The sequence below is a fragment of the Pocillopora verrucosa genome, chromosome 11 (assembly GCF_036669915.1).
Source record: "Pocillopora verrucosa isolate sample1 chromosome 11, ASM3666991v2, whole genome shotgun sequence".
Classification (NCBI taxonomy): Eukaryota; Metazoa; Cnidaria; class Anthozoa; order Scleractinia; family Pocilloporidae; genus Pocillopora; species Pocillopora verrucosa.
In genome coordinates, this window is record NC_089322.1 from 17,691,533 (window position 1) to 17,710,482 (window position 18,950).

Here is an 18,950-nt window from a genome sequence, read left to right on the forward strand (position 1 = left end):
TGGATCTTATGCTCAGCGAGGGAAAGTTTGAAAAATGGCGGACGAAATTGTGTTGAGCTTCCATGACAGTCTTCTCAAAAAATCGGACCTTAGCTTGCTCGAGGAAGGTCGTTGGCTGAATGATAGACTGATAGGATTCGTATTTGAGTGAGTTTTTTGTAGTTGTGGGAAATCTGATCGCAGATGCAGCGTACATTTTCGCTTGCGTAGCGTCAACATGCAATCTACAAGGTTGCATTTTATCGGGGGAGAAGTTTTCACTTTGAACTAACTCCAGAAAACTTGTTTGATTGCAGTTACTTTACTCATAACAAATTTAAACAGATATCAGATATTGCGATCTTTATCAGTCCTGATGTCACGCAGTTCTTGAAGCTTGGGGAAGGTAAGACATACGTCTTGCTAACTTCGTTTTCCAGATCCGTAACGTAAAGTTACGTTGCGAGTTTTTTCCACCTGAATTTATGGTCTAAGCGCGAAGCGGGCGGGAAAAACGAGGTTCAATAAGTTACGATTTCTCGAGACCGAGAAAACGGAGTCAGTGAGATATTTTTATTATATCTCTGGGTTCAATTAGAGGGGTAAGATTTCAATTCAAACGATTTTTTGAATTAGCGGGCCGCACACTAAAATGCGGCACGCTAAATTGACCAATCATGGTACATGTACGAACTGAGAGACATAACGAATGATTGGAAGAAGTGGGATGGTAATGCAACTACATGTAGGGTGTTTAGTTTTGAAATTTTTTTGCATCAGTCTTAAGGTTGTATCTTTGTCATAGATCTACATTGAAATATCCTTGTGATGAGGGAATACAGCATTTATGTTATTGATTATTGTTTTTTTTTTGCTGCAGGCCTTGAAATTGGTATTTTTCTGGAACCACTTGATCTTCCGAGTCGAAAGCTGATATTTTTTGCTGTGAATGACAATGATTCCAGACATTCAGCAGGGGGATCTCACTGGTATACAATAAGCATCCTTTAATAAATGTGTTTCCTCAGCTGAAACAGTTTATTGATCAAAAACTAGTTTTGAATTTTGTTGTATCTCGGAGAGCCATTGAACTAGCTTTTGAGCTGAATTTGACTTTCCTTACTATCTACCATACAACTCTTATAATGTCAGCTCTGAGAGTTTGGTTATGGATCAACTTATAATCCCCAAATTGATATTTTCTCTATTCTCATCACTATACTACTTGATATTGTATCAATATTGTTAGGAGAAATTCTTCTTTGGTCATTTATGAGAGTTAAAGGGTGAAGAAAATAGTTATCCAACTAAAATAAAATCAAACTTTTTTCAAAAGACTGTTGCAGATTGAGAGTAACTGATGATGAAAAAAACAACAAGGTGGTATTCAATAGCTACAAGGTTAAAGCACCTTGGAATGTGTAGTATCTTATTGCATTATAAGAAATCCTCACATTGTAGTAGCGTAGTATCATTTTTCAAATAGTCCTTTGTCACATTCCAAATTGTTTTACCTCAGTCTAATACTTATGTCTAAGTTATAAAAAGTAGTGTAGGAATCTATAATCAGTGACAAAATTGTTGACACATTGACCTTTTCAACCACCCATTACTTCAATCTTATCTCTTTTGCCCTTGTTAAGTTAACCTATTTGCTGCCTCCCCCCCCAGAAAAAACAATGTTGTTTCAACTTTTAACTACATACAGGCAACGTTGAAGGGGGGGTCCTGTCAAAGATTTAGAGCATGGAAGGAACAGGAGTGTTATTCAAGATATAAATAGAACTCTTCAAACATGATGTGTCAACTAATTTTGACACTGATTGTACAAGCCTAGATTAAATTTCTTTATATAGAGTTTGATATAAACAGCTTATGTATTTCATGAGTGTCTAATTAACATATAGATTCCAAGTTGCCGTGCGTCTGTTCGGTAATAGATCACAGATGACGTCAAAATGTGGTAAAAACAAACAAGTGGCACACGAGGCGCAGCCGAGTGTGTCACTGATGTTCTTACCACATTTTGACGTCATCTGTGATCTATTGCTGAACAGACGCACGGCAACTTGGAATCTATTTGTTTTATATAATAAACAATTTAAAAAAAGTTTTAATGATGACGTCATCTATATATCTGTCTGCCAATAGATCATAAGTGAGAACCAATCAGAATGCTTGCATAACTGAGCTTATTATATAATGTTTGATTATTAATCTAATGCTTCTATTGACAACTAGAAACTTGTGTGTTTACCAGGAGCTTGCTGGCATACTACCGAGAAACAAACAGTTTTCATCATTGTGACTCATCCAGTTCATTTAATACTTCAGCTGCTAGATCTCTCGCACAAAATGTGGAACCTTTTTTACACTGTAGATGTAAGTGTTATTTTGATCACTTTAGACTTCACGCAACTCTCTGTCATAGACTTTCTCCTCCCACTTATGCACAGTGTTTTTCTGTTTGTTTTTTTAAACAGCAGGACAAAACCCAAGCTTCAAGGAGGACAGATGCCCTCAACAACAAAATGGTTGTGTTTTGATATAACACCATTTTTCATTTAGCCTCTGAACAATTAAGAGTTATAACTAGTACTGACCTCAATACTGGTTAACCCTTTAACTCCCATAGTGACCAAGACAGAATTTCTCCTTACAATATCGATACAATATCAACAAGATAAGTGATGAGAATAAAGAAAAATATAAGTTTGGGGATAATTAGTTGATTTAATACTAAATTCTCTGAACCAACATTACAAGAATTGTCTGGTTGAAAGTGAGGAGAATGACAAATTTGATCTGAGAGTTAAAGGATTAATTGAACTCTCCCCATGATGTAAAGGCATGTCAAACCTCCACTTTTTCCCAGAGGATAGTGCAAAAATTTTACATAACCTCTCTACAAGATGCTAATCTATTTCTATGCAGTTTGTCATGAATCCCTGACAGTTTGTGGTACCCTTTATTTCTCATGAGCAGATTAGGTCACTGTTGAAGGGATGAGGTTTGGCTCAAAACTCAACATTATGACTTGGCCAGAGCTCGATCATGGAGTTCTCATTCCGAATTCTAGTTTGCTAATCTCTGAGCCATTGTGTTTCTCTCTGTTAACCCTTAACACCACAACATCAGTATGCATATTCTCCATACTGTTTTCTGACAGCAATAATGTGTGTAACAATCAAGTACTTTTTTAGTTGGTGGTCATTTCTTTAACCCTTTAAACCCCAAGAGTGACTAGCATCTAATTTCTCCCTACAATATCACCCCTGAATCACATATTGAGGTTGTGAGAATAACGGAGATGATCACCAATGAAAGAAGCTTTTGATTGGTAGGCAAATTCTCCTTGTCAGCACCTTAGGAAATGTATAAAGAACAGTATGGAGAATTTGCATACTGTTGCAAGGGTGTAAAGGGTTAATTAATGCTTATGACCCTGTTTGAAATTAGCTCTTAGTCACCCTTAGGGTTTGAAACTTTCTAATGTGGCTTCATATTTCAACAGGCTATGACTGTGGTCTATATGTGGTTTGCATCACTGAACAACTCTGCACCAACTTTATGAACAATGTGAAAATATCTCTGAGTGATACCTTAACTCCAGAAGACATTAGGAAGAAAAGAAAAGCATTGAAGGAACTTGTGCTCAGTCTTGGAGAGAAGAAGACATGATTCTGAAATTTGCAGCAAGGAAATTTAGTGTAGCTTTCCAATGGAAGTATTTAGCTTCAAAGTGATGATAAAATACCACCCACAAAATGGAAATCACCTCTGAAAAAAGCAGAACATGTAATTAATTATACACTCGTAAGATAGTGGAGGTCTTTCAGCAACACAAACTTTAGATTTCTCAAGATTCCTCCAAATGCAGTTTGCATCCTGTTGGCTTATTACCATATCTCAAATTCATTTTGCTAGTAATTTTTTCATGGGAATTTGAGATAGCAGGCATCTTGGGTTAGGGAAGGAGAGGTTAGTTAATCAGTTTTTAGGTGAAGGAGTGCTGTGATGACTTGTGAAAACTCTGACCCTGTTTGGAACCAAGAACATGGAGAGAGACAAAAATAAATAAGTACCCTGTGTGGGACAAAGCCCTCTGTTTTTTAACCTTGTTTAGGTCAAGGGCAGAAAGGATCTTTTAAGCATTCTAAATTTTAATTAGCAACAATTGTAATGAATACCCACATAAATATGAATTGTAATTCATACTTCCTGAAATGTTTCTGGTCTGAACAAGCTATACACTATCTATGACCAGTTCTTGTCAAAAGAAATATACCTCTTCTTCGACAGACAGGCATAGAATGCATACTTTGTTGAGCCCCTGACTCGTAACCCTTTCACTCTTAAGATCTCATTAGTAATTCACCTTACACTCTGCCATACAATTCTTATGATGTTGGTGGGGAGAATTTGGTATCAGGTCAACTGATAATCACCTAATTGATATTTTTCTTTCTCATCACTTGTCTGCTTGATATTGTAAGGAGAAATTCTGTCTTGATCACTCAGTATTTAAGTGTCAAGTAACTCTTGAAAGGATACCTCCTTTCTCAGGGTACTGCACTCTTTTCTTAGTTATCTCAGCAGGAGGTCTGTCAATTCTCCATAAGTTCTTTGTACAAAGTCTTTCACATGGAAGTTTACTTCCAAGAGTTTGGCATGAAGGCTCATTTTGATTTGATTTTCTGATTAAAAGCATGGTGCTGACAGATAGTTGGGTGGTTAGTTTTGTTGACAAAAAATATCCTGATGGGAAGTCAAATGCTATAAAATTTCTATGAGCAAGAATTCACATGTTCACTGAAACAAACTTTTTCAGCATACATTTGAAAATAACTTTTGTGGAATTGAGGTGTTGCAGCAAAGGCCTTTCTTCTGTTTTAAATATTGTTTTTGTGAATAATTTTCTCATGGAAATACCTCAGACTTCTGTTAAAAATATATGTATTTTAAAAAATCAAACAAACAAAGTACTCTACCATTTAATGTGGACGGAATAAACCAAATTACGCAACTAACTAACAAATCGAGAGGGCTTGAGAACTAGAATGTATCCTGTTTTCGCAGTCACTTCTTACTTCCGGTGAATCTTAGAGTCACGTGAATCGGTAGGAATGGCGTTCGTAGTTAGGTCTAGGTCTATTTAGGGAAATACAGTTTTTAACAATGTCAGAACTACTTTTTAAGGTGATCATAATAGGTGATGCTACCGTAGGAAAAACAAGCTTTGTCAAACGTTATGTAAATAACCATTCAGGACCAGGACGGGAGTATAAACCAACTGTAGGAGGTAGGTTGTGCTTGATCACGTCTACAATTTTTCTGGGAATTTTTTATTTTCTGAGACGAGCCGGATTTATTAATTGTCTGTCAAAAACTTCTATGATAGCTTTAAACTGAGATTGTCTTGCCCTTCTTTGGTGCGCTAAAATAAGGACTTAAGTCGGTGAAAGTACAGCAAACATTTCTAAGTTGTACATTTGACATGTCTTGAATTGAAGAACAAAAAATTCCCTCACGAAACTTCTTTGAGGTATTGTGTGCATTTCGGTGGAGGGGTCATTTGGTCATTTCCTGTTATGCGTTAACTGGAGAGATGTTGATTTTCCAGGCTATTAATAATAGAAAGAGTCCGAATTTTTCGAGTTGAGCTATTGATGTCATGGAAAACGTTTAGTTGGTGGTTGGGGTGGTCTCGCGATGATGGCACCACAATTTTTATTGGTACCAAGATGTTTCTGTATTTGTTTTTCTGTGTTTATAACCCATGATACACAGTGTTTAAATATACCATAAAAATGCAGTGTTCCTTGTCATGCGAAGTGGAAGGGGTACCTTTTTGGTCCTAAATAAAGTATCTCCACGGAGAACAAGCACTTATTACACACTTCCGAGTTCAATCTGTAATCTCCGCCAAGTATTTTTGTTATCTTTTATGTATCTTTGTTGCAGTTGATTTTGCTTTGAAAGTCATCAAATATTCAGATGATACTACAATACGACTTCAGGTGGGTAGTATTTTTATAATTAGCAACAAATTATCCAACTGATAATTTTTTAAATATTTACAAATTTAACCCTTTAACTTCTAAGATTACATTAGTAATTCTCCTTACTGTCTGCCATACAATTCATATGATATTAGTTAGGAGAATTTGGAATTGGATCAACCAATAATCCCTCAATTGGGATTTATTCTCACTACTTGTCTGCTTGATATTAAACTGATGGTGTAAGGAGAAATTCTGTCTTGGTCATTAGTGGGATGTAAAGGGTTAATAAGGATAGTTTAAAATAATTTTTAAATTTTTTTTTACTACAAGCTTCCCCCCCCCATTTGGCAAAGTCCATTGTTTGGTTGGAAAAATAAGCGAAAAAGTTATGATTGACATGTTGTATGAAGCTCTGGAAGAGAGGTGCAGTGTGCCAACCCCATTTATGTTTTTGCTAATTTTTTCAGACTTACACAATAGGCCTTGCCAAAAGGGAGGCACTGCTCCTAATCTATTTTGTTTTTAAGTACATTTTGCTCTTCATTTTGCTTTATTCCACACTAATTTTCCCTTTTTTTTTGTTTCCAAAATTTGAATGATTCATGAATGTGAATCCTTACATGGTTATACAGTTGTGGGATATTGCTGGTAAGTTGACAATTTTTTTTCCACATTTTAACTAGAAGAAAGTGAACTTTTGAGCAGAGGATAATTTACTTAACTTTTTACCTCCAAGATTTAATTATCAATTTCACATCATCTGCCATACTTTTAGCAATCAGTAAGAGAAGTACCCTTCACCATCTTACCTCTCACCTCTCACCTCTCTCTATATCCCTTTATCCCTCCCCCATGAGATAACCTATACACCTCACCCCTGCCCTACCCTGCCCTGCCCTGCCCCTTTCTCGATCTGTCAGTCATGCAGGTTTTGTAAGGGTCTCCACATGTAAATAACAGGTATCTGTTAACTCTTATTTGACATAAACTGTTTACTCTCTACACCCTAACATCAGTATGCATATTCTCCACACTTTTCTTAATATATTTCTTAAGGTGGACACAAGGAGAAAATGTTTCAACAGTTAAGGGCTATTTAATTGTTGATCGTTTCCTTTATTCTCCTGACCTTAATGTGTGATTCAGGGGTGATATTATAAGGAGAAATTAGATGTAAGTCAAAATTAAGGGTCAAAGAGTTGAAAACTAATTATTATTCTGACTTAGTGAACATCAACAATTTTCAGGGCAGGAAAGATTTTCAACAATGACAAGAGTCTATTACAAGGGAGCTGCAGCTTGTGTCATAATGTTTGATTTGACCAGTCAACAGACATTTAATAGTACAATAAAATGGAAGAGAGACCTGGATAGCAAATGTACACTTCCTAATGGAAAGACAATCCCATGTATATTAGTAGGAAATAAGGTGAGTTATAAGCTAATCAACATAATCAATTTAGGAAATAGATCCCATTTTGCCATGCATCTTTTCAGTAATGTGGTGAGAACAAAGAGTGGGACACAAGGCACAAGTGACTTTCCTACTAACTAGTGATATGCTAGAGTAATACCATGTCATCTTGCTGTAAGAGGTTTTCCAGTTGTAATATTTGTCTTCACTAGGGCCTGATGTGAAAGCTCAATAACTGCTCCATTATGATTTATAGATATGGTTATTCCTGCTTTCTGTCGACATCTCTTTGGTTAAATTCTATATTTCAAATTTCACCATTTTTCTTTTCATTTAATCTTCAGAGTGATTTATCAAGCACAAGACCCATCGAGAAAGAAGCAATTGATAGGTTATGTAAAGAAAATGGCTTCTTGGGTTGGACAGAGATGTCAGTCAAAGAAGATGTCAATGTATCAGAGACAATGGAGTAAGAAAGATCTTGCCTTTTTTTTTTTTTTTTCATCTTCTATGTTAAAATCTTCTTGCCTTCAATGCATCTTGGCATGGATACTTCCTAGATAAACCACTCAGCTGATATATGAGTGTTGTCAATGGAAGGGAAGAGGTGGGGGTTCTGATCCTGATTCATGCATGAATGTTAAGCTTAGATAAAATTTAAATGTTACATCTATTTTTGAAATTTCATCTCACAACTTTAAAGGGAAAACTTCAAATCTCACCTTGCCTTGCCTTATTGAAAAATTCATGTGCCAGAAATTAATTTTGGACTCAATCGTGCTTTGCCTAAAAAACTTTTGCTACCCTTGCATGTTTATTCCATCTTCTCACTGGATAAGAAATTGATGATTTGAGGAGATGTTACAAGTTTTCACTTCAGGTACAGTGTAGTGAAGGGGTCATGTAACCATTAATTTCTACTTGAATTATTTTTCCAGATACTTATTAGCAGAACTGTTAGACAGCTATAAAAACAATGAAGAAAAAGTTGCTCAGAACAACACCAGTACTGATCAAGGAGGATTTATTGAACTCACAAGTCACAAGATCACTAAAGAAAATGCGAGCAGATCAGGATGTTGTTAAGTTAGCTCATATAAAGTAGAATAACTGATCAAGATCTCTATGTTTGATTTTTCAACTGGTTAGAGCCTCCTTGTATCTTGTGGGAGAATTTCATAGTGATTTATCAAGGGTAGCCTGACTGTATAGCAAGCATATTTTTTTAAAAGTGAGTGCTTATTTTTTGAGGAAGTGTTGAAGCCACCATGTCAGAATTTAAAAGTAAGAAATCATGGAGTGGGTAAAAAAAAAGCTTACTTTCTAGTGGGGGGTGGGGAGGGTGTACCAGTGAAGGGTAAAGGGGTCAAAACCCTTTCACTCCCACACTGGTTTTTTTTTCACCAGGCCTCCCTCCTTCTGCCCTTTCATCATGGGGTCATGGGAGGGGGGTTGAGGAGTGTACTACTGAAGGGTAATGGGGTCCCAACCCTTCCACTCACACACTGTTTTTTTTCACCAGGCCTCCCCTCTTCTGCCCTTTTATGGGGTGGTAGGGTATAATGCATATGTGTGATTATCATGTAACCATCTAAATTATATTTTTGTTACAGGAAAAAAGGTATAGAGGGTGGGAAATCATTAATTTAGTTTCAGGGAAGAGGGTTTTATAGAAAATAAAATTAATGATAATGTATATAATACAGTTTATATCAGTGTTTCGGGAAAAGTAGGCAATATGCATTTGTGCATGTTTACGCAGAGCTTACATTAATAATGTTTGCAATAATCTTGATTTGCTAACCATGTACAGTCGATCATACCAACCATTAAGGAAATTTTGAGTTTTCACCAGTGCTTTCAAGCAGGCTGTATTCAATCTTTCATTCCAGGCATAAAATCATTTTCCCCTAAAATTTGTCAATAGTTTTTAAGAAGTATCATTGTTTTGCATGATAGTGGTTTTCACTCAGCTTTGTTTTTTGAGTGCTCATTAAATACTATAGCATGTAAAATCTACACAGTCTGCTTGCTGAATACAATTACATCACATTTTTTTTAATTTAAATGTCTTCTATTTTATAAAAAAATGATTACCGTAATTTCCGGTCGATTACCCGCACGGCCGATTACCCGCACCGGCCGATTATTGCATACGGCGAAAAAAAAAGTCAACGGATTACCCGCACCGGTGGATAACCCGCACGTTGTTATTCAACTTTTTCGGTGGCGAAAACGTGACATTAAGGCGATACATTTCAGTCTTTCGATTCAGACATGTGCACAATTCTGTGTCAATATTAGCTTATACTTTATTGATTGATTATTGCTGCTGCTCTATTACCGATTTCATCGGCAAGAGTTATTACTCTAAGCTTATAATCAAACGTAAAACTGTGACGTGGGCGTTTCACAGCAGGCATTTTAACTTAATTGGTGACTCGTGGATACACTTATCGCGAATGATCGAGGTTTATAATTCTTATTCAGTCAGTTACCTTTTTATAGCATGTAGGAGCGTAATGAGCAATATCCATTGTTCATTTGTCGTTAAAATACTTTTTCAGCGCGAAATTAGTTAAGTTTCGCACCTATTATTTTCAACATTCTGGTGATGCATTTGGGATTTAAAATTACTGTCGGCAATTTCTCAAAAAAATCGATATCTCCTGTTCTACTGGGCCTAACAAGTCCCTTAAAACGGGAAAATTCTCTTTAGCTCAAGCTAGTGAAAACTGGAAATTTGTTACTGATGCGCCGGATATCCTTGGATTATTTTTGTCACCATCAAGGTTTTGTTTTCACGCGTGCCGATAAAAATTTGTTTGTCACGCAACTAATTATGCGTGAAATAAACTCGAGTTGGCATCATGTTTTCGTGCCGCTTTGTGGCACTTTTGATACAATAAAATTCATTTGAGAGGTGGAAACGCAGGTAGGTGAGAAATTTTTTCAATTCAACTTCCAGAAGAATTTAAAATTGTCACATAACCCGCACCTCCCTATTACCCGCAGTGGCGCGGATTTAATGCAAAATCAACAGATTACCCGCGGGTAATCGACCGGAAATTACGGTAAACATACAAAGTAAAAAATGAAGATATTTATATTATGGAAGAAGAATTGAACAAAGAAAGTTTATGCAGCTGATCAGTCAATTCAATGAAGTGATTTACAGTTGTTATAAAATAATAAGGAATTGCCTAAAAATTTATTTAAAAAATTATAACTTAGGCACATGCATACAGAGATTTTCCATGTACAATTAAGATATTATTAAATGTTGTTATACAGTTTTGTCTGGGGTCTTAGATTCTTTATACATTCCTAGTTTAATATGACCTGGATTACAATGCATGTAATGTTATATTTTTCTTTATTCTCATCCCTTATCTGATTGATATTGTATTGATATTGTTAGGAGAAATTCTGCCTTGGTCACTCATGGGAGTCAGAGGGTTAAGGTGCTGATGAGAAGAATTTATTTATCAATCAAGCTCCTCAAGTTGATCATTTCCTTTATTCTCATGACATTGATGTTTGATTTAGGGGTGATATTGTAAGGAGAGATAAGATCCAAGTCACTTCTAGAGGAATGCGAGAGCATCAATACCTGTTCATCCATCTGTTTTGTGTGACCAATTTTTCATTTAAGTCAATTTGTTGGTAAATAAGATATTTGAACAGAGATCATTGGCAGAAATTATTTGAGGGCTAAAATTTAACTTGAATAGTTCCAAGATTGTTTTTCTTTAATTTTGTGCATGATCATTTCTGTAGAACATTGCAGCTAAAATACTTCTCTCTTTGATAGACCTGAGGGGGGGGGGGGGGGAGGAGGGGATGATGTAGAACGAGGTCCGTATAATTGTCATTTTCTTTAGATGTTAGTACTTTTTCTGGGATTAAAGGAGTATGCACATTCATATCCAATAGCCTCTACCCATATCTTTGCCATTCCCATTTCTCACCTGATATCAACTAACGCGGCATTTCGCATCTGGTGTCATTACGATTTGAATCGAAAATATAAACAAAATAGAAAGACGACTCGCTGTGAGAAATTTTAAAGGCAACAGTGTAACGCAATAAAACTGCCTGATTACAGTTGGTGCAGCCCGCTGACTACAATAACATTTCCACTACTTCCGGATGCTACCCGTCTTTTTTTCATTAATATTGCGAAGCATCCTCGACAATTTCGTACGCATCAGAAGTATTTTCGGGCGAAGTTTATTTCTAGTATGTCCAAGTTCCACAAAAGTGTAGGAAATTTTTGGCCTCTTGTTGCTAGCGATTATGCCAACGTGCAAATTGCGCCAAATGAAGGTAAAGAAAATATTTATTAACCAGCCGCCTGTTGCTGATTAAGTTCATTTACGGTACTGTTTCTTAAGTTTGCTGTATTTGGCAGATGAACGTGTCACATTCAAAAGTACATTATAGATGCAACGCAGAGTTTTTCCTCTATGACACTTCTTATGCCGAATGCCAAAGTCTAAAAACGAAACTATCCATCGCCCCCCTCAAAAAAAATTTGAAATAATCAGGGGTTTGTTAAATGAACGATTTTTTACGGTCATAAATTTTTCTTTAAAATTTATTTTAGGTGTTTATCATACCTGAGTTTTGTCACCTTTATTGATAAGGGAAGGCTTCAAAACAACTGAAAGTAAAGCACCTTTTTTTTTTCATTTCTTTAATAATCTTTTCTCCAGTGCACTTCGCTAATTTGGACGTGGAAAGGTTGCCTCTTGGTTAACCGGCTCCCCCTCCGCTCAGTAAGCAATTCGTTCTGTAGGGCGGTCCCTCCCTCAGAAGACTAAACCGCTCCAGAGAACAGGTTAATAGTACATGTCAGTGATGAGACTTTGAAGTTATTTTTGTAATTTGGCATTTTCTGCTGACCAGTTATTAATGCCCTTCACTTTCGCTTTCGCTTCCGCTTAAGTACTGTTCGCTTGTAACTGTCGAATGGTCTTTAGATTTGTTATTTCAGTTTTACGTGCAGTTTTCGGTTGGAATACCTTCCAGCATGTCCAAATTCAATATAAAAATAGGCAAATGTGATGGCGCTGTCGTAATTGGGGATAGTGCGAATTTGACAATTGGGGCGACCCAAGGTAAGGTTTGTCACCTCAAACATTTCGTTCTACATCGAGTTTGTCTTATACAATACGGTTTGGCTTCGCGATCGAACGTTCCCCCGTGAAGGAAAGGTTTTATAGAAAATTTGTGATGTAAGTCTAACATGGGAAAGCCATTTAAATGCTACCTTGAAGAAGGCGGCTTATCAGTCAGACATGCTCTTCCTAACAGGATGTAGGACGAAATCATTATACCGTTTCGCCGGGGCGTTACAATATTTCTTTTCGCCCTTACTTTAACTGAATTTTCCCACTTACGTTATTTTTCATAGGCAACTTTTCTTCCTATTTATCTTACTCGAGCTAGATCACTTGAACCAAACCTCGCAAATGCATCGATGCAGGTTTAACAGGGTAAATTCAAGTCGAAGAAGTTCAAAGGAATTTTGAGTTATTAAATCCGCGTGAAGTTTATTCCATTTTGTTGATCACGCTTGTTTTATTCTTTAATTTCACTTTAATCTTAAACAAGCGAAATAATTAGTACAAACCAGGTGAAAAAGAGGAATCATGAAAGAGAAATGAAAAAAACCCCTTTCACATTTCTTGAAATAGCAACTAATTTCACATATATAGGGATTGCACACGTTGGGGTCAAAGTTGAGGCATGGGCAAGGGGATCAATCTTGGGTGCCAGCACGCCAATTTCCCAGAAAAAATTTCTTAGAAAAACATAAAAAAAACAACCACTGTCTGGTAACATAAGCGAACGAAAATTTAAATGTTCATTAAAATCTGTGAGGGAAAAGAAAAGTAGGAAATAGGAAAAATTTGAGACTCTTTGAGCCCAGAGCTTTTTCAAGAAGAGGTATCCTGTTGGTTTACCTATCTGTTTTTAGATTTATCAATACAGTTATTTGCTTTTAGAACACCCTGACTTACTGGATCGAGTGAACGTTGTTAATAACTTAAACAAGACAACTTGGTTCTGACAGCCTGATAGCATGCCACTTAGTCATTACAACTTTCACACATGCATAGCTGTTTGACTCCGATTTTGGGATTGCATCAGAATGTGTTTGTTCTGGGGTCTACTCATATTCAGGGACTTTAGGCTAAGAAGGCAAAATAATATATTCCTCTTGCTAAATGAGTTTGAGGTCTGTAGTTTAACCCTTTCACTCCCATGATCCTTTTAGTAATTCTCCTTACTGTCTCCCGTACATTGCTTATAATTTTAGTTTGGAGAATTTGGTATTGAATCATATGATAATCCACTAACTGATATTTTTCTATCTACTTATCACTTGTCTACTTGACATTGTATTGATATTGTAAGGAGAAATTCTGTCTTGGTCACTTCTGGGAGTGAAAGGGTTAAGTGACAGACCAGGTTTTTTCCAGTTGGATTCATAGCCCAAGAAGTGTTAAATGCACAAGGCATAAATCCAAGTGGAAAAAAAAAAGGTTCCATAACTTAAAGTACAGACTTAGAAAACTAGGTTAGTCATATATTAATAATATTTCTGGGTGGAGAAGACCTAAACTCAAACAAACTTACCAGTAGGTGGTACAGAGAAATATACCCTGCTAAATTGACCAATCAAAGCACATGAAGCAGCTGAGAATCTATAATAAGTTACTTTAGATTGCAAATAGATTATTTTAATCCTTTACATCCTAACATCAGTATTCATATTCTCCATTTTGTTCTCTGTACATCTACTAAGGTTCTGACAAGGAGAATTCATCTAATAGTCAAGAGTTTCTTTAGTTGGAGATCAATTCCTTTATTCTCGTGACATTAATGTGTGGTTCAGAGGTGATATTGTAAGGAGAAATTAGATGCTAGTCACTCTTTGGGGTTAAAGGGTTAAAGTAACTAAAATAGCTCTTAATTTTATCAGGAATACCACAGGAACAGCATGTCCCAAGGGAAACAACAACAACAACAACGACAACAACAACTGGTGGTGAGTAGAGTTCCACAGTTAGTTTTTTAAATACCTTTCATGTCCAAGATTTTAGTATTTATTTAGGTCATTGCTCAATCTTTCATATATTTCCTACTAACAATTTTAGCTCTATTGATTTGGATTTAAATCCCACAATAACCCCTACTTTACATTTTGATTAATTTCTCCTCATCATTGTCGCACTTTATTTGTGGTCACACCTTGGAGCTAAACAGTTAACCCTTCAACTCCCAAGATCTGATTGTTAATTCTCCCCTCTAGCTGCTATAAACATTTCCTTGTAACTTAGTTATGAGAGTTTGGTGTTAGATCAAGACAACAATCTGTACCTGATAAGTTTGAGAATTCTCATTATCTCTTTGCTGGATAATGTATGGATATTACAGAGAGAAGTTACATTTTAATCACTCCTGGGAGTTAAAGGGTTAAGGGAGCTACTCAACTTTTTGTTCATCTACTAAAATTTAGCTTGGACTGTGCACCAAGCAGGGACCATTTTGGTCATCATGTTGAAGCTGTAAGCAGCCATTATGGTGGTACAGGAAAAAAAAAATCATAGTGTAGAGATAATTGTGTACCAGTTGTTATCTTGAGGAAGGAATGGCCCAAGAGCACAAAGTTTTTTCCCCTAAGAGAGGAGTGTACATTAAGCAACACCAGAACAAATAGAGACTCAAATAACTTGAAATAAAATTTATATTTGTTTCTTTAGCAGTTCATTCACCTTGTCAAGAGACTGGGGATGATATCGATTACAAGGCAAAGTCTGGTTATGTACTGGTAATTAATAACTACATCTTCCCCAAGAGGCCAGATGGTGAACGCCATTGGTCAGGAGAAGATGTGAAAGGTCTCAAGAGTCTCTTTGATGATTTTAATTTCACTACCAAGATTCATAACAACTTGGAACAAAGTGAAATCAAAAGATTACTGCAAGATACATCAGAGAAAGACTTTGGCAGGTATGACTGTTTTGTTTGTGTAATCCTTAGTCATGGTTCTAAAGATGGAATCTATGGCACTGATGATATTTCAATCAACATTGAGGCAATCACTTCCTGTTTTCGCCGAAAAGAGTGCCCATCTCTTGAAGGGAAACCAAAAATATTTCTGATCCAAGCTTGCCGTGGCAGTCAACAGGATATACTAACTATTGAGAGCGACAGCGAGCCTATTCCACGTGCAAGCTCATCTCTGCCAGCTGATGCTGATTTTCTGATCTGTTTTGCCTCTGCTCCCAATCATCAAAGCTACAGGCAGCCAGAAATTGGTTCTTGGTTTATTTCAGCAATTGTTAAAGTCTTCAAAAAGTATGCAGAAAGAGAGCACCTCATGGATATGATGCTGAGGGTCAATGACCGTGTTGCTAATTTTTTAGGCCAAATGGGCCAAACAAGCCTCAAGCAAATTCCTTGCCAAGTCTGTATGCTGAGAAGGAAAGTGTTTTTCAATCCTACTCATAACACTCCATGAACTCTTTGCAATAAATGTTGTCATGTGAATGAGTTTCAGGTTATTTGGAAAAAAATTGTTCAATATTTGAAACAAGTTTGGAACAAGGAAAAATCTGAGTACATCATTAGAATTTAAACTACTGGTAAAGCTAGTTCTTGCTTTGTGATGGTAGACTAGGCAGTCCACTTCTGTTGACTGAATGCATCAAGGAAAATTGAAAAAGGTTCGAGTCATACATTGTCAAATTGTCAATGTACTCGTCAATCAAATTTTCTCGCAGTGTAGAGGAGTCTAGTAAAAAATAGAACATCCAGAAGTAGCAGCTAAGCTAGGCAGGAGAGCTCTGTGAAAGCACAATGCATTGTAGTTTAATGAATCTTATGTCTGCAAAACATAACTGGATTCACAGTTGTTTTGTTCAGTGTGAAAGGAAGAAATGAGGAAAAGAACCATTTCTTGTTTCTCTGTAAATTCAATATTTTGAACTACAGTACAGTTTGTTTTGACTTTCCACAAATTGAAAGTTGTATTGTTCAAGTCATGGAGGGTAAAATTGCATTAAAATTGACTTCATGAAGGGAAATGAAAACCGATTCAAGTTAGCAGGTGTGGGAGTTATTTGACCCTTTAACTCCCAAGATCTCATTAGTAATTCTCCTTACTGTCTGCCATACAGTTCTTGTGATGTTAGTTTGGATAATTTGGTATTGGATCAACTTATAATTGCCTAGAACTGATATTATTTTTCTTTACTCTGATCACTTTTCTGCTTGATATGGTATTGATATTGTAAGGAGAAATTCTGTATTGGTCACTTATGGGAGTGAAAGGGTTAGGGGTTGGGGGGGGAGGGTATTTTAGTGAAGGGTAACAGGGTCCCATCCCTTCCACTTCCACACTGGTTTGGTTTCATCAGGCCTCCCCCCTTCTACCCTGTCATGGGGTCATAGGGTGTACTGCATATGTGTGGTTGTCATGAGACCATCTGAATTATATTTTTGTTAAGGAATAAAAGGTAGAGAGAGAAGGAAATCATTAATTTAGTTTTGGAGAAGGGGTTTTTCATAGAAAAGAAAATGAATGATAATGTATTGCAATACAGTAGGCAGTTTGCATTTGTGTGTGTTTACTCAGTGTATAAATTTGTAATCTTTGCAATGAGCTGATTTCAAATGATCCAGGTTTGCTAAACATGCATAGTTGATCATACCAACCACTGAGGAAATTTTGAGCTGTCACCAGTCCTTTCAAGCAGATTGTATTCAATCTTTCATTCCAGGTATAAAAATCATTTTCCCTGAGAATTTGTCAACAGTTTTTATAAAGTATCATTTTTTTGGCATGATAGTGGTTTTCACTCAGCTTTGTATTTGAGAGCTCATTAAATACCATAGCATGTAAAATCTACACAGTCTGCTTGCTGAATACAATTAAATTATTAGGTTGAATTTTTTATTTAAATGTCTTCTATTGCATAAAAAATAAACATCCAAAGTAGAAAAGATGAAGATATTTATATAAGGAAAGAAGAATTGAACAAAAAAGACTTGTCCAGGTGATCAGTCACTTGAATGAAGTGATTTGTAGTTGTTATAATAAAAGTAATATGGGAATTGCTGGATAGTTTATAATAATCTTGTGAACTGGGTACCTGCACACAGAGGCTTTTCAGGTACAATGAAGATATTAAAGTTGTTATACAATTTTGTCTTGGGGTCCTAGATTCTTTACACATTCCTAGCTTAATGTTTCCTGGATTACAACACATGCCATGTTTTATCAGTTTCAATATCAAACTTGCTACCAGAAAAATTATATTATGTGGTGGTGGTAGGGGAGGGGCACTTGTGTCAACTTTTGCTGGGTATGTGCTGCTTGCCTCTCAGAGCCTGGACCCTATTTTAGTCTATTCTCTGCTCAATTGAAGACCCCAATTGTTTACTTTTTACTGGAATCATCCCATTTTTAAATCCCCAGTTACCAGATTTTTCATGTCCCATTCCCACACCTATGCCACCATATGCTATTCACTTAAATGAAAATGCAACCTCATTATAGGCAATCATGCAATAGAAAATTTGACCACATCCAGAAGCACATCCCTTTAAGCAAATTATTAAGAACCCCCCTTCCCCCAATGGCTATGATTACAGTCAGAGGGGAGTAAGTTGCTCATGAAACTGTGGTGCTGCATCACTGGGAGAATATAATGAGGTAATGTGTTGTTATCAACTAGACTGGAAATAGAAGTGATCCTCGCAGTTATGAACACTAATGAACTAGTAGCTGAAAAGGGCCTGAAAAAATTTTTGTTCAGGCCTTTTTTTCAACGGCAGTGCACATATATGATTTTCATATATTTACAGTTATTATCAACTGAGTTAATAACGTAGGTTGGCCACCATGAAGAGTTTCAAATCTGACGTTCGGAGCATTAGCCCTTCGTCAGAGCAAATGATGAAGGGTAAACGGTCAAAATATCAGCCATGAAATTCTTTACAGTGACCAATCTATGTTATCAACTCAGTTACTAATACCAAATTATTATGTTTACAGTTACTTAATATGCATTTACTTGATTATCCCTCAATAGTTTAACAATAAACGTATAATGTGAATATCACTGAGTATTCCCAACAGTATCCATAAACCTGGCTAAGATTAAGCAGTTCTGACCTCTGACATGAGGGAGGTTGGGGGATGGGGAGGTAGAAGGTGGTCCTTCACCAGCATAGGACACGGTCATTTTCTCAAATATTAGTACTCTTTCTGGGATTAAAGGAGTAGACATATTTAGATCCCATAGCCTCCACCCATATCTTTTCCACGGCCATCTCTCACCTGATATCAACTAGCGCGGCAATTTTGCATGTAATCACGATTTGAATCGAAAACATAAACAAAACAGAAAGATGACTTGTGAGAAATTTTAAAAGCAAGAGTGTGACGCAAAACCTGCCTGATTGCAGTCGGTGCAGCCCGCTGACCACAATAACATTGCCACTACTTCCGGATGCTACCCGTCTTCTTTCCA

The 18,950-nt window shown here is 36.5% G+C and overlaps 3 protein-coding genes across 4 annotated transcripts; all 3 read left to right on the top strand.

Annotated features, from left to right (window-relative positions):
- The first annotated feature begins 19 nt into the window (after positions 1-19).
- Positions 20-4,910, top strand: LOC131781512 (sentrin-specific protease 8-like). The gene is made up of 6 exons (XM_059098180.2): positions 20-147; positions 297-385; positions 860-968; positions 2,240-2,361; positions 2,463-2,513; positions 3,494-4,910. The coding sequence occupies exons 1-6, from the start codon at positions 35-37 to the stop codon at positions 3,658-3,660; spliced, it is 651 nt and encodes a 216-aa protein (XP_058954163.1). The 5' UTR covers positions 20-34; the 3' UTR covers positions 3,661-4,910.
- A 118-nt stretch (positions 4,911-5,028) lies between these two features.
- On the top strand, positions 5,029-10,692 carry LOC131781503 (ras-related protein Rab-7L1-like). Its single transcript, XM_059098168.2, has 6 exons — positions 5,029-5,281; positions 5,944-5,999; positions 6,617-6,632; positions 7,232-7,413; positions 7,743-7,867; positions 8,337-10,692. The coding sequence occupies exons 1-6, from the start codon at positions 5,158-5,160 to the stop codon at positions 8,482-8,484; spliced, it is 651 nt and encodes a 216-aa protein (XP_058954151.2). The 5' UTR covers positions 5,029-5,157; the 3' UTR covers positions 8,485-10,692.
- A 1,639-nt stretch (positions 10,693-12,331) lies between these two features.
- On the top strand, positions 12,332-17,623 carry LOC131781502 (caspase-3). Of its 2 annotated transcripts, none has more exons than XM_059098166.2 (3): positions 12,332-12,521; positions 14,393-14,458; positions 15,174-17,623. In XM_059098166.2, the coding sequence occupies exons 1-3, from the start codon at positions 12,434-12,436 to the stop codon at positions 15,932-15,934; spliced, it is 915 nt and encodes a 304-aa protein (XP_058954149.2). In that variant the 5' UTR covers positions 12,332-12,433; the 3' UTR covers positions 15,935-17,623. The 2 variants fall into 2 exon arrangements, with proteins under 2 accessions (XP_058954149.2, XP_058954150.2); XM_059098167.2 differs by having other exon boundaries at positions 15,177-17,623.
- The last annotated feature ends 1,327 nt before the right edge of the window (positions 17,624-18,950 follow it).

Bases quoted from the DNA above. Each gene is read 5' to 3' on its own strand.
- LOC131781512 (XM_059098180.2), top strand. From the start codon at position 35: ATGGCGGACGAAATTGTGTTGAGCTTCCATGACAGTCTTCTCAAAAAA. The intron at 148-296 runs GTGAGTTTTTTG...GTTTGATTGCAG, and splicing joins CTGATAGGATTCGTATTTGA to TTACTTTACTCATAACAAAT. The intron at 2,514-3,493 runs GTTGTGTTTTGA...ATATTTCAACAG, and splicing joins ATGCCCTCAACAACAAAATG to GCTATGACTGTGGTCTATAT.
- LOC131781503 (XM_059098168.2), top strand. From the start codon at position 5,158: ATGTCAGAACTACTTTTTAAGGTGATCATAATAGGTGATGCTACCGTA. The intron at 5,282-5,943 runs GTAGGTTGTGCT...TCTTTGTTGCAG, and splicing joins GTATAAACCAACTGTAGGAG to TTGATTTTGCTTTGAAAGTC. The intron at 7,868-8,336 runs GTAAGAAAGATC...TTATTTTTCCAG, and splicing joins AATGTATCAGAGACAATGGA to ATACTTATTAGCAGAACTGT.
- LOC131781502 (XM_059098166.2), top strand. From the start codon at position 12,434: ATGTCCAAATTCAATATAAAAATAGGCAAATGTGATGGCGCTGTCGTA. The intron at 12,522-14,392 runs GTAAGGTTTGTC...TAATTTTATCAG, and splicing joins GACAATTGGGGCGACCCAAG to GAATACCACAGGAACAGCAT. The intron at 14,459-15,173 runs GTGAGTAGAGTT...TTGTTTCTTTAG, and splicing joins AACGACAACAACAACTGGTG to CAGTTCATTCACCTTGTCAA.